General features: G+C 44.0%; 1 protein-coding gene across 3 annotated transcripts in view; it reads left to right on the top strand.

Moving 5' to 3' along the window:
• The window catches only part of LOC137375970 (organic cation/carnitine transporter 2-like), a 117,509-nt gene that overhangs the window by 65,025 nt on the left and 28,981 nt on the right, over window positions 1-23,503 (top strand). For all 3 annotated transcript variants that reach the window (XM_068043782.1, XM_068043785.1, XM_068043784.1), the window contains one exon: window positions 8,094-8,194. In XM_068043782.1, the coding sequence (XP_067899883.1) occupies window positions 8,094-8,194 (101 nt within the window). The remainder of the gene's footprint in view (window positions 1-8,093; window positions 8,195-23,503) is intronic.

The raw sequence follows: 23,503 nt of genomic DNA, 5'->3' as shown, positions 1-23,503 counted from the left end.
TGCTGCCTCACAAAAATCCAGCCTGTAGAGTCATAAGGGCACAGAAGTTGCCATTTGGCCCATCGAATCCAATCCAGAGAGCAATCCCATTCCCTAGATCTGTCCTCGTCGCCCCACATGTTTATTTCCTTCAAGTGCCCATCCAATTTCCCTGTGAAATCAGTAATCATCTCTGGTTCCACCACCCTCACAGGCGGCGACTTCCAGGTCATTAATACTTGCTGCATAGAAAAGTTCTTCCTCACATTACCCTGTATCTCTTGCCCAAATCCTATAATCTGTGTCTCCTAATCCTTGTACTTTCAGTTAATGGGAACAGCTTTTCTTTGTCTGCCTTACCAAAATTTATCATAATCTTGTATACCTCTGTCAGATCTCCCTTCAACCTCCTTTGTTCGAAGGGGACTAGCACTACCTTCTCCACTCTAACCTTGTAACTAAAATCCCTCATCCCTGGAACCATTCTGGTAAATCTCCTCTGCACCCTCTCAAGGACCCTCACATCCTTTTTAAAATGTGGTGACCAGAAGTGGACACAGTACTCTCATTGTGGCTTAACCAGAGCTTCAGAAAGTTTCAGCATAACTTCCCTGCTTTTTTACTCATTACCTTTATTTATGAAGCCCAAAATCCCATATGCTTTGCTGACTATTCTCTCCTCCCACCTTCAAATATCCATGCACATGAAGCCCCAGGGCCTCTGTCCCTGCACACTTTTTAGAGTGTGAGTTTAAGTATATACCTTCCGCCAAAATGCAGCATCTCACACTTCTCTGTATTAAATTCCATCTGCCACTTGGCTACCCATTCCGCTTGCCTATCCGACTGTTGCAGTCAGTTGATGTCATCCTCACTGTTTACCACAGCTCCAAGTTTGGCATCATCAGCAAATTTTGAAATTTTAGTCTATATTCCAAGATCCAAGTGGGATATATATATAATATATATATTATGACAGAGGCGCAAGGGGAGAGCCAACTGTGCAACAGCCCCAACAAACAAATTTCTCTGCAGCACTTGTGGAAGAGCCTGTCACTCCAGAATTGGCCTTTATAGCCACTCCAGGCGCTGCTTCACAAACCACTGACCACCTCCAGGCGCGTATCCATTGTCTCTCGAGATAAGGAGGCCCAAACGAAAGAAGAAAGAAAGAATATATATATATATATATATATATATAAATATAAAACCCAGTGGTCCTAGCACTGACCCTTGAGGAACACAGCTGTCTACCATTCTTCAGTCTGAAAATCAACCATTTACCATATCTCACTGTTTTCTGTCCTTAAGCCAATTTTTTATCCAAGCTGGCATTAACCCTCCTATTCCATGAGCCTCATGCCTCCTATTCCCCCACCTCTCCGAATATGCATATACTGCTTATATACTTTCAGAAGACTCTTGGATTCCCTTTTTATGCTAGCTGGCAATCTCTTCTCTTACCCCATCTTTGCCTCTCTGAGTTACTTTTTCTCTTCCCCTCCGATCTTTCTAGATTGAGGCTGGTTTTCACTTGTATTATCAAGCTGACATCTGCCATACGTTCACTTTGCCGGCTTCATCGTCCTCTCTCGCACTCTTGTCTTTCAAGGTGCTCTGGATTTGGTTGTCCTACCTTTCGTCTTCCTGCGAGTGTACCTTGTTGGTACTTGAACCACCTTCTCTTCAAAAGCAGCTTATTGTTCTGTTAAAGTTTAGCCTGCCAACCTCTGTTTCCAATTTACCTAAGCCAGATACGTTCTCACCCCATTGAAATTGGGTCTCCTTCAATCTAGTAATTTTACTTTACATTGTTATTTGTTCTTTTCCATGGCTAAGCCAAAAAGCCAAACCTTATGATATGATGATCACTATTTCCTAAATGTTCCCCCGACTGACACTTGATCCACTTGACACACCTCACTGCCCAGAACTAGATTCAGCAATGCCTCCTTCCTTATTGTCCTGGAAACATACAGACGAAGAAAATTATCCTGAACACTTCAGAAACTTTTCCCTCTCTCTGCCCATTACATTATTATTATCCCAGTCTATATTAGGGTAATTAAAGTTTCCCTTTATCAGTACTCTACAGTTTTTGTAGCTCTCTGTAATTTCCCTGCAAATTTATTCCTCTATATCTTTACCACTAGTTGGTGGCCTATATAATACACCCAGTAGTGTAATGGTACCTCTGTTGTTTCTTAACACTAACCAAAAGGACATCCTCTCTCTCCAGAACAGTAATATTCCCATTAATCAGATCTAAGCTCTGCAGTCCTGCCACAACCAGTCATGAATGGTGGTGGACAATTAAACAACTAACTAGAGGAGGTGGCTCCACAAATATCCCCATCCTCAATGATGGGGGAGTCCAGCACATTAGTGCGAAAGATAAGGAAGAAGCATTTGCAACAATCTTCAGCCAGAAGCGCCAAGTAGATGATCCATCTTGACCTCCTCCTGAAGTCCCCAGCATCACAGATGCCAGACTTCAGCCAAATTGATTCACCCGCGTGATATCAAGAAATGACTGAAGACACTGGATACTGCAAAGGCTATGGGCCCTGACAATATTCCGGCAATAGTACTGAAGACTTGTGCTCCAGAACTTGCCATGCCCCTAGCCAAGCTGTTCCAGTACAGCTACAACACTGGCATCTACCCGGCAATGTGGAAAATTGCTCAGATATGTCCTGTACACAAAAAGCAGGACAAGTCCAACCCGACCAATTACCCATCAGTCTACTCTCAATCATCAGTAAAGTGATGGAAGATGTCATCAACAGTGTCATCAAGCAGCACTTGCTTAGCAATAACCTACTCAGTGATGCTCAGTTTGGGTTCCGCCAGGGCCATTCAGCTCCTGACCTCATCGCAGCCTTGGTTTAAACATGGACAAATGAGCTGAACTCAAGAGGTGAGGTGAGAGTGACTGCCATTGACATCAAGGCAGCATTTGACCGAGTATGGCATCAAGGAGCCTGAGCAAAACTGGAGTCAGTGGGAATCAGGGGGAAAACTCTCCGCTGGTTGGAGTCATACCTAACATAAAGGAAGATGGTTGTGGTTGTTGGAGGTCAATCATCTGAGCTCCAGGACATCACTGCAGCAGTTCCTCAAGGTAGTGTCCTAGGGCTAACCATCTTCAGCTGCTTCATCAATGACCTTCCTTCAATCATAAGGTCAGAAGTGGGAATGTTCGCTGATGATTACACAATGTTCAGCTCCATTCGCGACCCCTCAGATACTGAAGCAGTCCGTGTAGAAATGCAGCAAGTCAAGGACAATATCCAGCTGATAAGTGACAAGTAACATTCGCGCCACACAAGGCATTGACCATCTCCAACGAGAGAGAATCTATCCATCTCCCCTTGACATTCAATGGCATTACCATCGCTGAATCCCCCACTATCAGCATCCTAGGGGCTACCACTGACCAGAAACTGAACTGGAGTAGCCATATAAATACCGTGGCTACAAGAGCAGGTCAGAGGCTAGGAATCCTGCAGCGTGTAACTCATTTCCTGACTCCCCAAAGCCAGTCCACCATCGACAAGGCACAAGGCAGGACGCACCAAGGCTCCTTTGACAGCACCTTCCAAAACCGTGACCTCTACCAACTAGAAGGACAAGGGCAGCAAATGCATGGGAGCACCACCACCTGCAAGTTCCCCTCCAAGTCACACACTATCCTGACTTGGAACTATATCGTTGTTCCTTCACTGTTGCCGGGTCAAAATCCTGGAATTCCCTTCCTAACAGCACTGTGCGTATACCTACACCACGTGGACTGCAGCAGTTCAAGAAGGCAGCTCACCATCACCTTCTCAAGGGTAATTAGGGTTGGGCAATAAATGCTGGTTTACCCAGCGACGCCCACATCTCATGAATGAATAAAAAAAGCAAAAAAATCAATACAGCCACCCCTTCTCCTTACTTTAATTCACTATCTTTCCTGAACTCTTTGTATCCAGAAATATTTAGTACCCAGTCCTACCCTTTATTGAGCCAGGTCTCAGTTATCACCACAACATCATATTTCCATGTGGCTATTTGTGCCTGCAGCTTACCAACCTTACGTACCTCACTTCATGCATTTGCATACATGAATTGTAAACCTAATTTAGACCTTATTGCACTACGTCTGACCCCACCTCCTACCTTACTATTTCTTACTCTAATTTTATCTTCTTCTTCCAATCCTTTGTGCAACTTGTTTATCCTCCAGAGACACATTAGAGAAGGCTAGTGCTGCCTTGTCATGCTGAGCCTCCATTTCTGCAGGTTTTGGAACATCCTTTCAACTCTGATTCTCATACGGTGCCTTTAAATTGTGAAGCTGTAGGGTGGGAGGTGACTTGTGTGGAGCATAAGCACTGGCAATCACTTTAAATCTATGACCCCTGGTTATTGATCCCTCTGCTAAGGGAAATAGGTTCTTCCTATCCAATCTATCTAGGCCCCTCAGAATTTTATACACCTCAGTTAAATCACCCCACAGTCTCTGTTCCAAAGAAAACAACCCCAGCCTATTCAATCTTACCTCATAACTAAAATTATCCATTCCTAGCAACATTCTCATAAATCTCGTCTGTGCCCTCTCTAATACGATCACATCCTTCCTAAACTTTCACTGGGGTTACTCTGTCACCCCCTTGTTAACTCAGGTTGCCTCAGCTCTCTCTTTCTTCGCATTCCTTCTGGAAGGTTCTTTCTCTCTCTCTCTTATTCCCACCCGACCGCATTCTAATTCAAGTTTCCTCTGTTCCAATTGTATCTTTGCTAGCAATACCCTGTTGGGGTCTACTTATAACCCTGTTTCTACTTCTTCAGATTCAAGGGAAAAATGGTTGGCCACTAGTCTTACGAGTTCAGACTTTCTAGCCTTGACACGTACAGTGATCCCACACTGCTCAGCCACTTTTCTCAACTTCTCCATAGACAGTGCTTTTAACTTATCCCAAGTTACTTCTCCCTGGCTTGGGGAGCTACCAGCTTCAGTTGCAGACATGTTTGTATTCAAGCACACACAACCACAAGAAAACCTGTGTTGAAATCTTTTCTCTTTTTGTTTGGGATCAATTTAGCTTCCCACCTCCAATTTCCTTGTTTGTCTGTGGGATCTGGGATGCTAGCCCCCAAATTTCTGTTACGACCCCCAGGTGAGAAAGGAGTCGAGGGGTTCCCTCTCAGCCTTTGCCAGGTTTAACTGCAACAGGGTTTAAATTTTAAAAACACCGTGTTTTAGCTCCCGCTCAGTGAATCCTTGTTCACTGCTTTTCAATTGTAAATCAAAGAAATCAGACAGGTTTTCTTAGATTTAAACAAGAGAGATGGAGGTTTATTAACCTTAAACTCCAATCCAGTTAACGACTACAAATACGTGACACGACCACGCTAGCATGCATATGCGATAAACACACACGTTGATAGATACAGAAAAAGTACAATGAATAAAGGGGAAAAGTTTGAGGCAATAGCTGGGTTGTAATTACAGTCCTTTGAGTTCAATATGGAGTCTTTGGTTGCCGGGAGGTTTTGCTGTTCGTTGGGGTCCAGTGCATGCTTTAAGCTGTTTCGATGTAGAAGTCTTTTCTCTTTTGAGGTTTAAGCGACTTCATTGGGTCTAGAGGCTTGTGAGAAAATGAGAGAGAGCCAGCCAGGAGAGAGGCTCTCTTGTTCCAGGTTCAGTTGCAATCTGCAGTCTGTCTTCAAACCATCCTGTGTCTAGTTCAAAAAGCCTGAGCCAGCTGGTTAGTCATGTGACCAGCTGGTTTAACCACTCCTGCATTTGTGGATTCTCCATCTTAGCAGAGATTGGAATGTGAGCTTCCTTACACCTTCAATGTCTGGTGATCAAAATCCATTTGGGTTAATTGGACCAGGGAGTAGTTGCTTTGCCTCTCCAAGCACCGTCTCTTAGTATGCAAATATCCTCCAGCCAAATGTCTGGTGATCCCTTTAAACAAGTAATTTTTTCATTCCAGCAACAGTTTAAAAAAATTAATGTTCATGTGACAAAATTAATTAACCTCATTCTTGGCAGGTGAGGGTCTTCATGACAGTATAATGTGTTCACTTGTGCCAGAAGGCTTTGAATTGGTGCTATCCTGACATCACTAGGCTGATTTGATGCCGACATTCCAAATTTTGATCTGGCAGGTCCTATGTACATATCCATTCATTGCTCTTCAAAGATCTCTCTTAAGACTGCAAGATGTGCCCTGCTATAGAGTTGCTTAATGACCCCAATTAGCAGTAAGGTAATTTTTAGCAACTATTTCTGTTGCCAATTATCTAAAAGTGCTCTGGTGTGTTTCCGGAGGTTTTTTGATTTGAGCTGCTGGATTTGCTGCAGCTTTCTACTTCATCCTGACAGGGAGGGCAGAGGAGTAGGTGACCTTTCCACACAAAGACTGCAAATGGTAGGGGGGCTGCAGTGACTGTCCCTCTGGGTCTGCAAGATGCCAAAGATAGAACAGATATTGCAGGGAGGGCAAGCTCTGCAAAACTCTGCCTACTCAGAGCTGGACTCCTTCATGCCCCTTGACAGTGACAGGAGGCTGTCTGACAGGCCAGCCAATGCACCCAGCATCTTGATGTGCATGCCTTTCAGCATTCTTCTGCATGTTGCCCCACTGAGGTCCTCATCTGAGTCCTTTGCAGCAGAATCTGTTTGCAACCTCACCCTCCAGGGAGGTGGAAAAAAATTCACGCTTTCCTCCTGGACTGGCTGCAGCCCACCTGTGCCTGGATGACTCACCACTTGTTGATCCCATCTCTATACTAGCCTCCAGGTTATGTGCTGTGCTAATACGTGATCTGGTGACTGTGAGCATCAGATCAAGTGATGGGGTCTCTTCATCAGTCCTGTGGTGCTGTTCTTTCTCTTCCTCTTTGTGCTGCTGTGGTTAGGCAAGCAGCTGTTGCTGATTGTCTGAAAGCAAGAAATCAGAAGGGGAAGATTGGTGTGAGCGAAGTGGTGTAAAACAAAAGGTCCATGGTCACACCATCAGCAGCCTGCTCATCGTGCCAGATAGCAGGATAAGGGTGAGCTGGGAGTTGAGAAGGGGCATAAGGCAGGAACATATCATCTTCTTCAGTGTTCTCAGTGACTCTGGATGATAGGGGCCCCATCGCAGCCAGCCCCGTGATGCTGAGAGCCATCTCCTCCACTGGGCTCAGGAGATGCAGGTGTCCTTATTCCCCATGGGCTCTGCTCTGCTCCCTTCTCTTGTGTACCACCTTGTCCAACAAGAGAGAGAGTAGAATGCCAGTGATTGTGTATGACTGTGTTTTGATGACATGATTGCTATAACTGAATACTGGACATATGTGGAGGCAGAGAGATGTGGGTGTAAGCATTGGTGGATGTGTAAGGGTGAGGTGGAGTATCTGAATGTTAGGCGTGAGTCCTGAGTGCCAGGGATTGCTACTGGTTGAGTGTTGGTGGTGTGGTGGGTAGGAGATGTCATATGAAGATGCATTCACTGACCTTGATCACCTGCATGAGGTCATTAGATTCTTGTGGCACTGCTGCCAGGTCCAGAATCTGGGAACTGACCTCCCTAGCCACCTGCTTCCATTCCTTTCTGAGGGTGGTCCTTGAGGGCCTTGTTATAGACTGCCTTTAAGAAGGGAAGGCTAGCTGGACCATGTGGTTTCCAACAATGCTGCTCGGTCTCCCTGCTGAGTACAGAGGCCTCAGGCAGCACTTAGGAAAGGAGAGCAGCACAAGGACCGCTCAGCTGAATGTTGCAATTATTCAGTTTAGGTGGGTGCATGAAATTTGTGTATTGCCCACCTTGATAACCTATGTTCCCAAAGAACTACCACACTATCCAATTTCTAGCCCATACTACTTACCCACATTATACTTATCCAAGAAAAGACTGAGAGTGATATGATATGAATAAAATTCCTCTGAGGACTGAGCCAACCACCATGAAGTGTGACAGGGCACTGCGCCAATAAAATGGGGGTTTCATTATGTTTATACTGAGCCTCACTTTTCTTATTTACTGGTGATGCAGGTGATAGTAGTAAATAATAACACTGATATTTCCTAATAATCAGCATTAATACTGAATTCTTCCCTGTTTTCCTTCCAGCTCGAAGATATGAAGGCTAGTAGTAAACAACCTTATGCATTTATTCACTTGGTTAAAACCCGCAATATCCGAACCATCGTTATCATAAACCTTCTAGTGTGGTGAGTATTTTATAGAATCATGAAAAAGCTTCTTTAGGTATGTGAAAAGGAAAAGATTAGCAAAGACAGATGTGGGTCCATTACAGGCGGAGACAGGACAATTTATAATGGAGAATGGGGAAATGGTGAAGAAACTAAACAATTACTTTGTGTCTGCCTTCACAGAGGAAGATACAGAAAATCTCCCAGAAATACTAGAGAACTAAGGGACTTGTAAAAATGAGGAACTGAAAGAAATTAGTATTAATAAAGAGGGAGTACTCAAAAAATTAACTGGATTGAAGGTTGCTAAATTCCCTGAACCAGATGAGCTACATCTCAGTGTTGAAGGAGGTGTCTGTAGAGATAATGGATACATTGGTGATTATCTTTCAAAATTCTATAGGTTCTGGAAAAGTTTCTGCAGACTGGAAAGTAGCAAATGTAATCCCACCATTTTAAGAAAGGAGGCAAACAGGGAACTACTGACCTGTTAGTTTGAAGTCAGTAGTAGGGAAAATGTTAGATTCTATTATAAAGGATGTGATAACTGGACCCTTGGAAAATAATGTGATTGGGCAGAGTCAACATGGACTTTTGAGAGGGAGATCATGATTGCAAACCTGCTGGGTTTTTTTGAGGATGTTACTTGCAGCACAGATGGAAGGAGAAGGCTTTTGATAATGTACCATACAGGAGGTTAGTAAACAAAATTGGAGCACATGGGATTGGAGGAAATATACTGGTATGGATTGAGAATCGGTTAACAGAGGAAAACAGGGAGGAGGAATAAACGGGTTATTCTCAGGATGGCAGGCTGTTACTAGTGGGTACCGCAAGGGTCGATGCTGGGGCCACAGCTGTTCACAATCTATATCAATGATTTGGATGTAGGGACCAAATGTAATATTTCCAAATTTGCTGATGACACAAAACTAGGTGGGAATGTAAGTTGCGAGGAGGATTCAAGGAGGCTTCAAGGGGACTTGGACAGGTTAAATGAATAGGCAAGAACATGGCAGATGAATAATGAATAAGTGTGAAGTTATTCATTTTGGTAGAAAAAAACAAAGACAGACTTTCCTTAAATGGTGAGAGTTTGGGAAGTGTTGGTGTCCAAAGGGACCTGGGTGCCCTTGTTCATGAGTCACTAAAAGCTAGCATGCAGGTGCAACAAGCAACTAGGAAGGCAAATGGTATGTTGGCCTTTATCGCAAGGGGGTTTGAGTACAGGAGTAAAGAATTCTTGCTGCAATTGTATAAAGCCTTGGTGAGACCACACCTGGAGTAGTGTCATACTTTTCGTCTCTTCACCTAAGGAAGGATATACTTGCCATAGAGGGAGTGCAACAGAGGTTGACCGGATTAATCTGTGGCATGGCGGGATTGTCTTATGAGGAAAGATTGAGAAAATTGGGCTTGTATTCTCTAGAGTTTCAAAGAATGAGAGGTGATCTCATTGAAACTTACAAACTTCTTACAGGGTATGACTGGGTGGATGTAGATAGGATGTTTCTTCTGGCTAGTGAGTCTAGAACCAGGGGCATTATCTCAGAATAAGGGGTTGGACATTTAAGACTGAGATGAGGTGGAATCTGTTCACTCAGAGGGTGGTGAATCTGTGGAATTCGCTATCCCAGAGGACTATGGAAGCTCAATCATTGAGCATGTTCAAGAAAGAAATTGATACTAATGACATCAAGGGTACAGGGATAATGCGGGAAAGTGACATTGAGGTAAATGATCAGCTTTGATCTAATTGAATGGTGGAACAGGCTCAGCGAGCTGAATGGCCTACTCCTACTCCTATGTTCCTATGTTCATTGACTAGTACTTCAGAGAAGGAGGTCATTTGGCCCATTAAGTTTGCACTGGCATTTTTCAAAAAACAATCCCTTTAGTCCCATTCTCCTGCTTTTTCCCCACACCCCTGCCATTTTTTCTTCAAGTATTTATCCAATTCCCTTTTAAAAGGTTACTTTTGAATCAGTATTCACCACCCTATCAGGAAGTGCATTCAAATCCTAACCACTTCTTGTGTAAAAATGTTTTTCCTCATTTCGTCTCTAGTTCTTTTTGCCAACAACCTTAAATCTGTACCCTTTGGTTATTGACCCTTTAGCCCATGGAAACAATTTCTCTTTTCTTACTCGATCTAAGCCCTGCATGTTTTCAAAAACTGCTCTAAGGAGAACAACCCCAGCTTCTCACTTTATCCATGTAACTGTAAGAGTCTGCAGGGGGATTTTGTTCCCTGTTGACGGAAGGAATAAGGCAGCCTCAGAAATAAGCTGGTTGGCTGGAAATGGCTGAAGGGGTGAGCAGCAGGAGTATGGTCCCCTGCTCCTGGATATCATGCTGAAAGAGGTTTAATGACATGATCAGGGCAGGAAAGCTGAGTGACATGGCACATACAAGTACTAGCCCCCTCACTCTGCCCTCATTCTGGGGCAGGAGGCACCAATTCAAAAGGGAAAGGTTGAACCTCAACAGGACTGGGACCAATGTCCTCATGGGGAGGTTCACGAGTGTGGTTGGGCAGTGCTTAAACTAAATTGGCAGGGGGATATAGAAGTTGAAAGGAGGAATAAGGCATTTAATGTGGCAGTGTTGGACAGTACTAGAAAAGAGATTTGTTACATATTAGAAAGGAGCAGACTGAGAAGGGCTACGAGGAATGCCAAGGACAGGATTATAATGCATGTATGTAAATGCACAAAGTGTGGTGAATAAGGTTGGTAAACTACAAGTGCAAATAGCAGTATGGGACTATGATGTAGTGGCAATAATGGAAATGTGGCTTAAAAATGGTGAGTACTGGGCCCTTAATATAAAAGGATATAAAGTGTTCAGATAAGATAGAGAAAGAAAAAAAGGGAGATGTGGTGGTAGTCCAAATTAGGGAAGACATTGTAGTGTTGGAAAGAGGGACTATCCTTGACGGGTCAATAACAGAATCCATTTGGTTAGAGTTGAGAAGGTGTGATCTTGCTACTGTGGGTACTCTATCTACCTCAAAATAGTGAGAGAGAGAGAGAGATAGAGGAGCAAATCTGCAGGAAAATCACGGAGATCTGCAAAAACTATAGAGTGGTGATTGTTGGGGGACTTTAATTACCCAAATTTCAATTGGGATGATATTAGATAATGGATAAGGAGGGGAGGAATTTCTGAAATGTGTTCAGGAGAGCTTCCTTGATCAGTATGTTCCTGGCCCAACTAGAAAGGAGGCATTGCTGGATCAGGTGCTGGGAAATGAGATGGGCCAAGTGGACCAAGTGTCTGTTGGGGGAGCAATTTGGTAAGAGTAATCATTGTATTACAAGGTTTAGGTTAGTCATGCAGAAAAGCAAGGAATAATACAAGGCAGATTGGAAGAGGGTTAATTTCAATGCATTGGGAAGGGATCAAGCCAGAGTTGGCTGATGTGCACTGGGAAAATAAGTGAAAGATAAGGCAGTGAAGCAGTGGCAGACATTTTAAGGAGACATTTCATGATCTCAACAAAGATGTATTCTATTGAGAAAGAAAGACTTTGAGAAGGATGCACCATCTGTGGCTAACTAAGGGAGGTTAAGAATGGTATCAAATTGAAATAAAAGGTGTACAATTCTGCAAAGATTAGTGATCAGCCAAAAGATTGGTAAAATTTTAGAAACCAGTAGAAGATGACTAAAAAAAGCAAGAAATTAGAGTGAGTAAACCAGCAAGAAATATAAACCAGACAGTAAAAGCTGCTACAAATATATAAAAAGGGAGAGAATAGCTAAAGTAAGCATTGGTCACTTCGAGGATGAGACTGGGGAATTAATAATGGGAAACAAGGAAATGGAAGAGACTTTGAACACGTGTTTTCTATCTGTCTTCACTGTAGAAGACATAAAAAGCATCCCAAGAATAGCAGAAAATCAAGAGGCAATAGGGAGGGAGGAACTTAAAACAATCACTATCACTAGAGATAAAATATGAGGAAACTAATGGGACTAAAGGCTGACAAGTCTCCTGGACTTGATGGCCTGCATCCTAGGGTCTTAAACAAAGTGGCTGCAGAGATAGTGGATGCATTGGTTGTAGTTTTCCAAAATTCCCTAGGTTCTGGAAAGGTCCCAGCAGATTGGAAAACTGCAAATATAACACCTCTGTTCAAGAAAGGAGGGAGACAGAAAACAGGAAACTTTAGGCCAGTTATCCTCACATCTATCATTGGGAAAATGCTAGAATCCATTATTAAGGAAGTTGTAGCAGGACATTTAGAAAATCATAATGCAATCAGGCAGAGTCAACATGGTTTTATGAAAGGGAAATCATGCTTGACAAATTTTAGAGTTCTTCAAGGATGTAACAGGGTGGATAAAGGTTAACCAGAAGAAATAGTGTATTTGGATTTACTAAAGGCATTTGATAAGGTGCCACATAAAAGGTTACGACACAAGATAAGAACTCATGGTGTTGGTGGTAATATATTAGAGTGAATAGAGGATTGGCTAATTAACGGAAAACAGTCAGAATAAATGGGGCAAATTAGGTTGGCAAACTCTACATAGTGAAGTGCCCCAGGGATCAGTGCTGGGACTTCAACTATTTATGATGTATATTAATGACTTGGATGAAGGGACCGAGTTTATTGTAGCCAAATCAACAGACAATGCAAAGATAAGTAGGAAAGCAAATTGTGAGGAGGCCACAAAGGACTGAATTTTATCAGTGTGCCACAGTCCGCGGCGGCGCACTCTAAGAACGGCATGCATCCCGTGTGGATGCGCCATCCCTGAGCCCCCACGATATTACATAGAGGGGGCGTCCTCCGTGTCTCTGACAACGGCATCCGACACCATCATGCAGGCGCTGGCAGTATTTTTAAAAGAGCTTGAAGCCCTTACTGATTGGTTTAATTTTTATTACATTTACAAATAAGTAATGAAGGCCCTTTCCCAACACCCCCAATGGTCATTCCAGGCAATGAGATGACCAACAATTGATTTATCTAATAGCTGAACTTTCATCCCCCACCTTCAATGTTTTGCCCTTGAATCCCTTCCCACCATTCCCATATCCAATAAAAATTGATTTCCCCGCTCCTCCACCTCTCCCCCATGAAAATCTTATTACTCTCCCCTCCCCACCAGGTTCTCGCCCAGAACTCCATACAAATGGCGGCCGTAATATTGGAGTAGGATGGCAGCCGCCTGCAGCTAAGTTTATTTAAATATTTTAAATGTTCATTTACATATACTGATGAAGGGCCCACTGCCAGGTGGCAGGGGCGACCGCACTGAGGTCATGCCACCGCCGGTAATATGCGGCGAGCTCTTCTCAACGTCACAGGTCGAGGTGGGCCTCTGCCCACAACTTTTTACCGGCCCATGCACTGCGACCCGCGGCGTCAGGGGGCCGGGAAAATTCAGTCCAAAGTGTTTGAAGAGAGATACAGATAGGTTAAGTGAGTGGGCAAAAAGTTGGCAGATAATGTGCAAAAATGTGAGGTTGTCCACTTTGGTGGGAAGAATATAAAAGCAGAATATTATTTAAATGGAGAGAGACTGCAGAATGCTCCAGTATGGAGGGATCTGGGTGTCCTTGTAGATGAATCACGAAAAGCCAGCATGCAGGTACAGCAAGTAATTAGGAAAGCAAATGGAATGTTGGCATTTATTGCTATGGGGATGGAATATAAAAGTAGGGAAGTCTTGCTACAACTGTACAGGCATTGGTAAAACCATACCTAGAGTACTGCATATAGTTTAGTTTAGTTTAGACATACAGCACTGAAACAGGCCCTTCGGCCCACCGAGTCTGTGCCGACCATCAACCACCCATTTATACTAATCCTACACTAATTCCATATTCCTACCACATCCCCACCTGTCCCTATATTTCCCTACCACCTACCGATACTAGGGGCAATTTATAATGGCCAATTTACCTATCAACCTGCAAGTCTTTTGGCATGTGGGAGGAAACCGGAGCACCCGGAGGAAACCCACGCAGACACAGGGAGAACTTGCAAACTCCACACAGGCAGTACCCAGAATTGAACCCGGGTCGCTGGAGCTGTGAGGCTGCGGTGCTAACCACTGCGCCACTGTGCCGCCCTCCTTACTTGATGAGGGATATACTTGGCTTGGCCTTTCTGGTGGGGTCCAAAGGAGTGCAGAGCACAACGTTTGGCACCAGTATGGCTGCAGGAACTGCCGGAAACATGCCAAAGGTGACACATGACCGCCTACGGGGTTCCGCTCCGGATTTTCTGTTAGGGTTTATTCCCTTAGCCTTGGACGCTCCAGAGACGCCCACAAGGCAGTGGGGTTGTTATGGCCCCTACACAGGGGTAGGAGGATGCCAGTGGGAGGAGGGGGTGCGAGGGGAAGGGGTGGAGGGAAGGGGGTGCGAGAGGGAGCTGGGAAGGGGGCTGTAAGGGGGTTGGGGGGGGTGCAGGGGAAGGGGGTGCACGGGCAAGATGGTGCGACGGGGAGCTAGGAAGGGGTTGCGAGGAGGGAGGGGGTGGGGGGGATGGTGAGCTGGGAGAGTGGAGCTGGGAAGGGGAAGGGGAAGCGGAAGGGAGGGAAGGGGAAGGTGGGGGAAGGGGGTGCAGGTAATAAACCATTTCATCAGTTCCCACCATCGACGCCGGGAATGCTCAACCGCGTCCTCCGGGAGGTGAGCGACAGCCTCGGGCGCCGGTACCAGCAGGAATTCGCCGACATTACGCTGCAGATGCTCTCCGAGCCATCTCCCGCGGGCGCTTTGAAGTTGTGGCCGAGGAGCCGTTCGTGGCTTTTTGCGTGTTCGGGGCACCTTTTTCGCAAGGCTTCCCCTCTGTGATAGTCTTATTGCCCGAGGGTCCTGCTGCTCCTTCTTCTCTACAATGGACCTACCGCACGCCGTGGCCATGGCCGCGGACACTCTGGACGGTGTGGACAGCAGGATCGAAGATCAAAGTATCACCAGCTGTACTTTGCAATTTCGTCCGCATTACGTCCAATTCCATTTAGTGCTCAATGAGGAAAACAAAGAGCAGGTATGGCTGGGGGTGGGCAGTGGGCCCAGGTAACATAAACTAGCTGTTAGCTTATAGTTAGGGCTAAAATTAACTGATTAAAGAGCCAGGAGAATTTAAACAGTTTAAGAGGGTAGATTGGTAGATTCCATGACAATACGAAAGGCACAATTCAGCATAGCGGCACCTCATCAGACCCCTTTCCTATCCTGAGTGGCGTGAAACAGGGCTGTGTTCTCGCACCCACACTGTTTGGGATTTTCTTCTCCCTGCTGCTCTCACATGCGTTCAAGTTTTCAGAAGAAGGAATTTTCCTCCACACAAGATCAGGGGGCAGCTTGTTCAACCTTGCCCGTCTAAGAACGAAGACCAAAGTACAGAAAGTCCTCATCAGGGAACTCCTCTTTGCTGACGATGCTGCTTTAACATCTCACACTGAAGAGTGTCTGCAGAGTCTCATCGACAGGTTTGCGGCTGCCTGCAACGAATTTGGCCGAACCATCAGCCTCAAGAAAATGAAAATCATGTGACAGGACGTCAGAAATACCCCATCCATCAATATCGGCGACCACGCTCTGGAAGTGGTTCAAGAGTTCACCTACCTAGGCTCAACTATCACCAGTAACCTGTCTCTAGATGCAGAAATCAAGCGCATGGGAAAGGCTTCCATTGCTATGTCCAGACTGGCCAAGAGAGTGTGGGAAAATGGCGCACTGACACGGAACACAAAAGTCCGAGTGTATCAAGCCTGTGTCCTCAGTACCTTGCTCTATGACAGCGAGGCCTGGACAACGTATGTCAGCCAAGAGTGACGTCTCAATTCATTCCATCTTCGCTGCCTCCGGAGAATACTTGGCATCAGTGGCAGGACCGTATCTCCAACACAGAAGTCCTCGAGGCGGCCAACATCCCCAGCTTATACACACTACTGAGTCAGCGGCGCTTGTGATGGCTTGGCCATGTGAACCTCATGGAAGATGGCAGGATCCCCAAAGACACATTGTACAGCGAGCTCGCCACTGGTATCAGACCCACCGGCCGTCCATGTCTCCGCTTTAAAGACGTCTGCAAACGCGACATGAAGTCCTGTGACATTGATCACAAGTTGTGGGAGTCAGTTGCCAGCGATCGCCAGAGCTGGCGGGCAGTCATAAAGGCGGGGCTAAAGTGTGGCGAGTCAAAGAGACTTAGCAGTTGGCAGGAAAAAAGACAGAAGCGCGAGGGGAGAGCCAACTGTGTAACAGCCCCGACAAACAAATTTTTCTGTAGCACCTGTGGAAGAGTCTGTCACTCTAGAATTGGCCTTTATAGCCACTCCAGGCGCTGCTCCACAAACCACTGACCACCTCCAGGCGCTTACCCATTGTCTCTCGAGACAAGGAGGCCAAAGAAGAAGTACTTGCCTTGGAAACAGTTCAGAGAAGATATACTGGGCTGATTCCTGGAATGAAGGGGTTGTCTTATGAGGAAAGGTTGAGCAGGTTGGGCCGATACTCATTGGAGTTTAGAAGAATGAGAGGTGATCTTATTGAAGCATATTAGATTCTGAGGGGGCTTGACAAGATAGATGCTATGAGGATGTTTCCTTTTGTGGGGGAATCTAGAAGGGGGCACAGTTTAAAAATAAGGGGTCTCCCATTTAGGATGTAGATGAGGAGGAATTTCTTCTCTCAGAGGGTCATTAATCTTTGGAATTCTCTTCCCTAGAGAGCAGTGGAGGCTGGGTCACTGAATATATTCAAGGCTCAGTTAAACAGATTTTTGATTTACAAGAGAATTAAGGGTTATGGGTGCAGGCTGGAAAGTAGAGTTAAGGTCACAATCAGATCAGCCATGCTCTTATTGAATGGCCGAGCAGGCTGGAGGGCCAAATGCCCTATTCCTGCTCCTAATCTTATGATCTTATGATTTTATGTACAGGATAGGTATATTCTAACATGGACAAAAGGTAGGGAAACCAAAAACCGGGCTCTTTGGATGATGAGGATGTATGATGCATGTCAGGTGAATTCTTCAAGTGAGATCCAGGCCAAATATAATGAGTTGAGAGGCGAGTGAATATGAAAACAACTCTGGTAAAGAGATAATATGAGAATAGAATGGTTGTCAACATAAAAGGGAACACAAAAATCTTCTACTGGCATGTAAATAGTAAGTGGGTAGTACAAGGTGGAGTGGGCATATGAGAGACAAAGAGGGTAATATATGCTTAGAGGCGCAGGGCTCCTCGAATCTGGCAAGATATCAGTAAAAATGGGGAGAATAGAGGCAATGGCTAGGGTAAAAATTGAGAAGGAGGTAGTACTGCTGGCTATGTTTAGAGTAGATAAGTTACCTGGTCCAGATGGCTTGCATCCCAGGTTGCTAAAGGAAGGATGGAGGTAGCAAAAGGAATTGCTATAATCTTTCAATCTTCCTGAGATATGAGGGGAAGGTGCCAGAGGATTGGAGATTGGCAAATGACCCTTATTCAAGAAAGGGTGTAAGGACAGTCCTAGCATCCAAAGGACAGTTAGTTTAACATCAGTGGTGGGTAAGGTTTTAGAAACAATAATCAAGGGAAGAAAAATCACTTGGCGAGGTTTCAATTAATTAACGATAGCCAGCATGGTTTTGTAAATGGCAGATCATGCTTGAATAATCTAATGGAATTTTTTGATGAAGTAACAGAGAAGGTTGATGAGGGAATGCGATGGATGTTTTCTATATGGATTTTAAGAAAGTGTTTGATAAAGTACCACATAAATGGCTGATTAACAAAATAGAGGCGCATAGAATAGGAGGATCAGTATCCAATTGGATAAAAACCATTGACTTAAGGACAGAAAACAGCGAGTCATAATAAATGGTTATTTTTCAGACTGGAGGAAGGTAGACAGTCGCGTTCCCTAGGACCATTGCTTTTTTGCTGTGTAGAAATGACTTGGATCTTGGAATACAGAGTAGTATTTCTAAATTTGTCTGATACCAAACTTGCAGGAGTGAGGATGATATGAATCGCCAGCAACAGGACATAGATAGGCTCATAAAATGGGCAGAAAAGAGGCAGATGGAATTTAATAGATAGGTTTGGCAGAAGGGATAGGGTGAGGCAATATCGACTTACTGGCATAGTTCTGAGAGAGTGTAGGAACAGAGAGACCTGTGCATTGATCGTTGAAGATTATAGGAAATATTGAGAGAGAGGTTAGCATATGGGATCTTGGGCTTCATAAATTGAGGCATTGCGTGCATGAGCAGGGAAGTTATGTTGAGCCTTTATAGAGCTCTGGTTAGGTCCCAACTAGAGTATTAAGTCCAGTTCTGATCACCACATTTAGGAAGGATGTGAGGGTTCATGAGGGGGAGCAGAGGAGATTTATCAGAATGTTTCCAGGGATGGGGGATTTTAGTTACAAGGTTAAGTTGGTAAAGCTGGAGCAAAGGGGTTTGAGGAGATTTGATAGAGTTGTACAAGATTATGACAGGCTTAGATAAGTTAGACAAGGAGAAACTGTTCCAAATAACTGATGATACAAGGACTAGGGGACACAGATTAAAGATTTTGGGCAAGAGATGCAGGGAGAATGTGAGGAAGAACTTTTTCACGTAGCGAGTGATATGATCTGGTTGCCTATGAGGGTAGTGGAAGCAGAAGCAATCAATGATTTCAGAAGGAAATTGGATGGGCACTTGAAGGAAATAAACTTGCATGGCTACGGGGATCAAGCGGACGAGCAGGACTGACAATCCAGCTCCACAGAGAGCTGGCAAGGACGCGATGAGCCAAATGGCCTCCTTCTGTGCTGTAAATGACTCTATGACTGTATGAGACTGAGATCGATCATCTACCCTTCACCTCTGGCTAAATATGGTTGCAAATGTCTTTTGCACTAACATGCACGAATGGGCTCCACCATCATTCAGGATGGGGATGTGTGTGGATCCTCCTCCTCTCATTAATTGTTTAACTGCCCACTACCATTCATGAAAATTTAAATTGTCCCAGGATCCACACCCTTTTTGGGGAGAGAACTTCAGATTTCCATTACATCTGTGTGAATAAGTGCTTCCTAATTTCACTCACAAATGGCCTTGTGGAATTTTAATACTTTGCCACATTATTCTGGATTCCTCCTCCAGAGAAATAGTTTCTCTGTGTCTACCCTATTATATTTTATCATTTTAAAGATCTCAATTAGATTAGCCTTCAGTGTTCTAAACTCAAGTGAATACAAACCAGGTTCATGCAACATCTCCTCATAACTTAAGCTCTTAAGGCATGATATCATTCTTGTGAAACCAGATGGAGTCTGAACAAGGATCTGTTCAACTGAAATACTGCTTCTGCATTTTTATATTGCAACCCTTTTGAGATAAATTCCAACATTCCGTTTTATTTTGATTATTTTTTAATTCTGTACACCAGATTTTAGTGATTTGTGTACATGCACATCCAAATCCCTTTGCTAGTCTCTAGTTGTTCAGAACATTTTCCAATTTGCATTTCTCAAATTCAAAGTAAGTGACCTCTCATTCCCCACATTAAACTCCATCTGCCATAACTTAATTCTGTGCACTTTCATTTTTGCTCGATATCACTTGTGCAGAACCTTATTAAGTGCCTTCTGGACGTTCATATAGACAACAATCATAAAACACTCCCCTATCCACCAGGCTAGTGACCTCCCCAAGAAAGTCACTTAGATTAGTTACACATGATCTGCTCTTCATGAATGCTGTTGCTCTGACAAATTCCATATCAAGTGCATAAGATTCAGCACCTCCCTCCCCACCATCCATAGCCCCAAACACACAGTGCTTCACTTGTACTTCTTCCAACTTACTATACTTTATGCACTGCTCACAATGTGGTGTCCTCTACATCGGGTAGTCCAAACGCAGATTGGGTGATTGGTTTGCTGAAGACCTTTGTTCAGTTCGCAAGCATGACCCTGAGTTTCTTGTCGCTTGCCATTTTAATTCTCCATCTCATTCTGATCTCTCCGTCCTTGAACACCAACACTGTTCCAATGAAGCTCAACACAAGCTCAACTGCAATTTACCAACTGCTCTATTGCTTGGTAGGAATTGTTAATATTATTTACAGCTGATTTGTCAGAACAGCATTGATGTATTTAATGCAGTAATTTACAACTAATGGCAATTAAGGTGACAAATGAGAATATATTGCAATAACTAGATAATTAACTTAACAAACCAGAATTTAGGTCCTTGACACTGCAGGATTTCACCTGATAATGTGTCACAGACCATCACTACTTGCACTGTTATCTCATTTAACTATGGTACCGGAATGCATGAAGGCCTGCTCTGTTATGCTCTGTGACACATAATATCTATTTTATTTTAATATTTATATAGATATGTAAAACCATTCCAATTTACACAGTGTACTACCATGTATTGGAAAATATGTTAAAAATAAGTGTCATGAATCAAAATTTCCTCGAGTGGGTTACATAAGAACATATGAATTAGGAGCTGGAGTAGGCCATTTGGCTCCTTCAAGTCTGCTCCACCATTTAATCAGATCATGGCTGATCTGATTGTGGCCCCAACTCTACATACCCGCCGACCACTGATACCCTTTGACTCCCTTGTTAGTCAAGAATTTTTCTGCCTCTGACTTAAAAATATTCTATGACTCTGCCTCTACTGCTCTCTGGGAAAGAGAATTCCAAAGAAACACAGCCCTCCGAGAGAAAATAAATTCTCCACATCTCCGTCTCGACCCCTTATTATTTAACTGTGTCCCTTAGATATGTTTCAATAAAATCACCACTCATTCTTCTAAATTCCAATGGATACAGACCCAACCTGTTCAACATTTCTTCATAAGATAACCCTCCCATCCCAGGTATCAGTCAAGTGAACCATCTCTGAACTTCCAGATTCCATCTAGAAATCTACTTTTACGCTATCAGTGCTCACTTCCCCTTTCAAAAGTTTCTAAATCCCTTACTGCACTCCATTATTTGTTTTTTTTCACTGTAAGTCAAGAAAATTGTGTTTAGCTAGAGCTTTAGCCATGACAAATTGGTGTCCCGCTGTGCTCTCACTTTAATTACCCCTTTCTGTACGCCAGATCTTTGGGATGCTATTTTCACAGCAAGTTACAGAACATGATTTTAAAACATAAACAAAAGTATTGCAATCCAATTTAATAATAAAGGATTTAGCTTATTCAGAACCCCTTGGAGCAGCAGCCTTAGTCCTCGTGTTTTCTACTTTACACAAACACACCAACAACACGAAGAGGATTGGTAACTGAGTTCAGTGGGTTCTTTTATTTGAAGAAATGAAACTATATACAACAATGGCATCAAGGAGCCCTAGCAAAACTGCAGGCAATGGGAATTGGGGGAAAACTCTTCACTGGTTGGAACCGTACCTAGCAAAAAGGAAGATGGTTGTGGTTGTTGGAGGTCAATCATCTCAGCTCCAGGACATCACTGCAGGAGTTCCTCAGGGTAGTGTCTTAAGCCCAGCTGCTTCATCAATGATCTTCCTTCAATCATAAGATCAGAAGTAGGCATGTTCGCTGATGAATGCATAACATTCAGCACCATTCACGATTCCTCAGATACTGAGTCTGTAGAATTGCAGCAAGACCTGGAGAATATCCAGGCTTGGGCTGATAAGTGGCAATTAACATTCGCGCCACACAAGTACCAGGCAATGACCATCTCCAACAAGAGAATCTAACCATTTCCCCTTGACATTCAATGGCATTATGATTGCTGAATCCCCTACTATCAACATCCTGGGGGTTACCAGTGACTAGAAACTGAACTGGAGTAGCCATATAAACACCGTTACTACAAGAGCAGGTCAGAGGCTAGGAATCCTGTGGCAAGTAACTCACCTCGTGACTCTACAAAGCCTAACCACCATCTACAAGGCACAAGTCAGGAGTGTGATAGAATACTCTCCACTTGCCTGGATGGGTGCAGCTCCAACAACACTCAAAAGGCTCGACACCATCCAGGAAAAAGTAGCCCGCTTGATTGGCAACCCATCCACAAACATTCACTCCCTCCACCAATGATGCACAGTGGAAGCAGTGTGTACCATCTACAAGATGCACTTTAGCAATGCATGAAGGCTCCTTAGACAGCATCTTCCAACTCTGCGACCTCTACCAACTAGAAGGACAAGGGCAGCAGATGCGTGGGAACACCATCACCTGCAAGTTCCCCTATAAGCCATGCACCATCCTGACTTGGAACTATATTGCTGTTCCTTCACTGTCACTGGGTCAAAATCCTGAACTCCCTAATAGCACTGTGGGTGTACCTACCCCACATGGACTGCAGCTGTTCAAGAAGGCAGCTCACCGCCACCAATAATGGGCAATAAATGCTGGCCTGGCCAGCGACACCCACATCCCATGAAATGAATTTTAAAAAATCTGGGATGCTAGTTAACATGTTGGGTCTCTAAAACTGCTCCTATCTTCTGCCTGATGATTATATGAGTATATACATCACATCCTGTCTGGTGATGCACAGCAGTTTTAGATATGGCCCTTAACGGTAATGCATAACACCCTAAACCTCTTTTCAAGGTTGTTTATCACTTGAAACAGTGCTTTTTTAAAGTGGCCAAACAACGTTATGGAAGCTGTTTATGAGCTTTTGCAAATTTTGTAAGCTTGTATGCATGTTACACTGTTTTCAGTTTCCAAGGACAGGGACTTCCACTTCTCTCATCCCCTGTCTCTCAGCAGCTGGATGGATCTTTGGCACCTGTTATGCTATGTGAAATCCAGCGTAATGGTCTGCCAAGATTCCCAAGTCGGGCCTCTGGAGGCGCAGGTGTGGGTTATACTTTGGATCCACCAAAATTTTTCAGGACATTTTGTCCCACTTACAAGAGCCTATCTCCCTCATCCTCTTAACAAGACCTAGCAACAAGCCCCATAAGACCGTAACCTCTCACACAGATGGATACCTGAGATGTGACCCGAATGGGATTGCCATGCAAAGGAAGAAACCTCCCCCTGACCAAACAAAAAAATACAGGGGTCAGTACTGGAGGTTTGTTTCATGGGTTTTCATTTCATGTCCTCTTTACAAAAACCATCACATACATTTTTTTCTTTCTTCATTTTTTAACTATTTGAGAGTTTGCATTAAGTAAAACAATATGTAAAGTAACATTCATTGTAAAACAGTGCCACAGAATAGGGATACTTAAGGATAATACAGTTGATGAAAATGATGCAGTATATCAAGCCACATCCAAATGAAAGTATTACACCAAAATCCAATTGTAAAGAAGTGTGAGCCAATGGAAATACTTCAATAAACTTAAATAAAAGTTGAGAA

The sequence above is a fragment of the Heterodontus francisci genome, chromosome 12 (assembly GCF_036365525.1).
Source record: "Heterodontus francisci isolate sHetFra1 chromosome 12, sHetFra1.hap1, whole genome shotgun sequence".
NCBI classification, from domain to species: domain Eukaryota; kingdom Metazoa; phylum Chordata; class Chondrichthyes; order Heterodontiformes; family Heterodontidae; genus Heterodontus; species Heterodontus francisci.
This window is presented reverse-complemented; position numbering and strand designations above follow the sequence as displayed.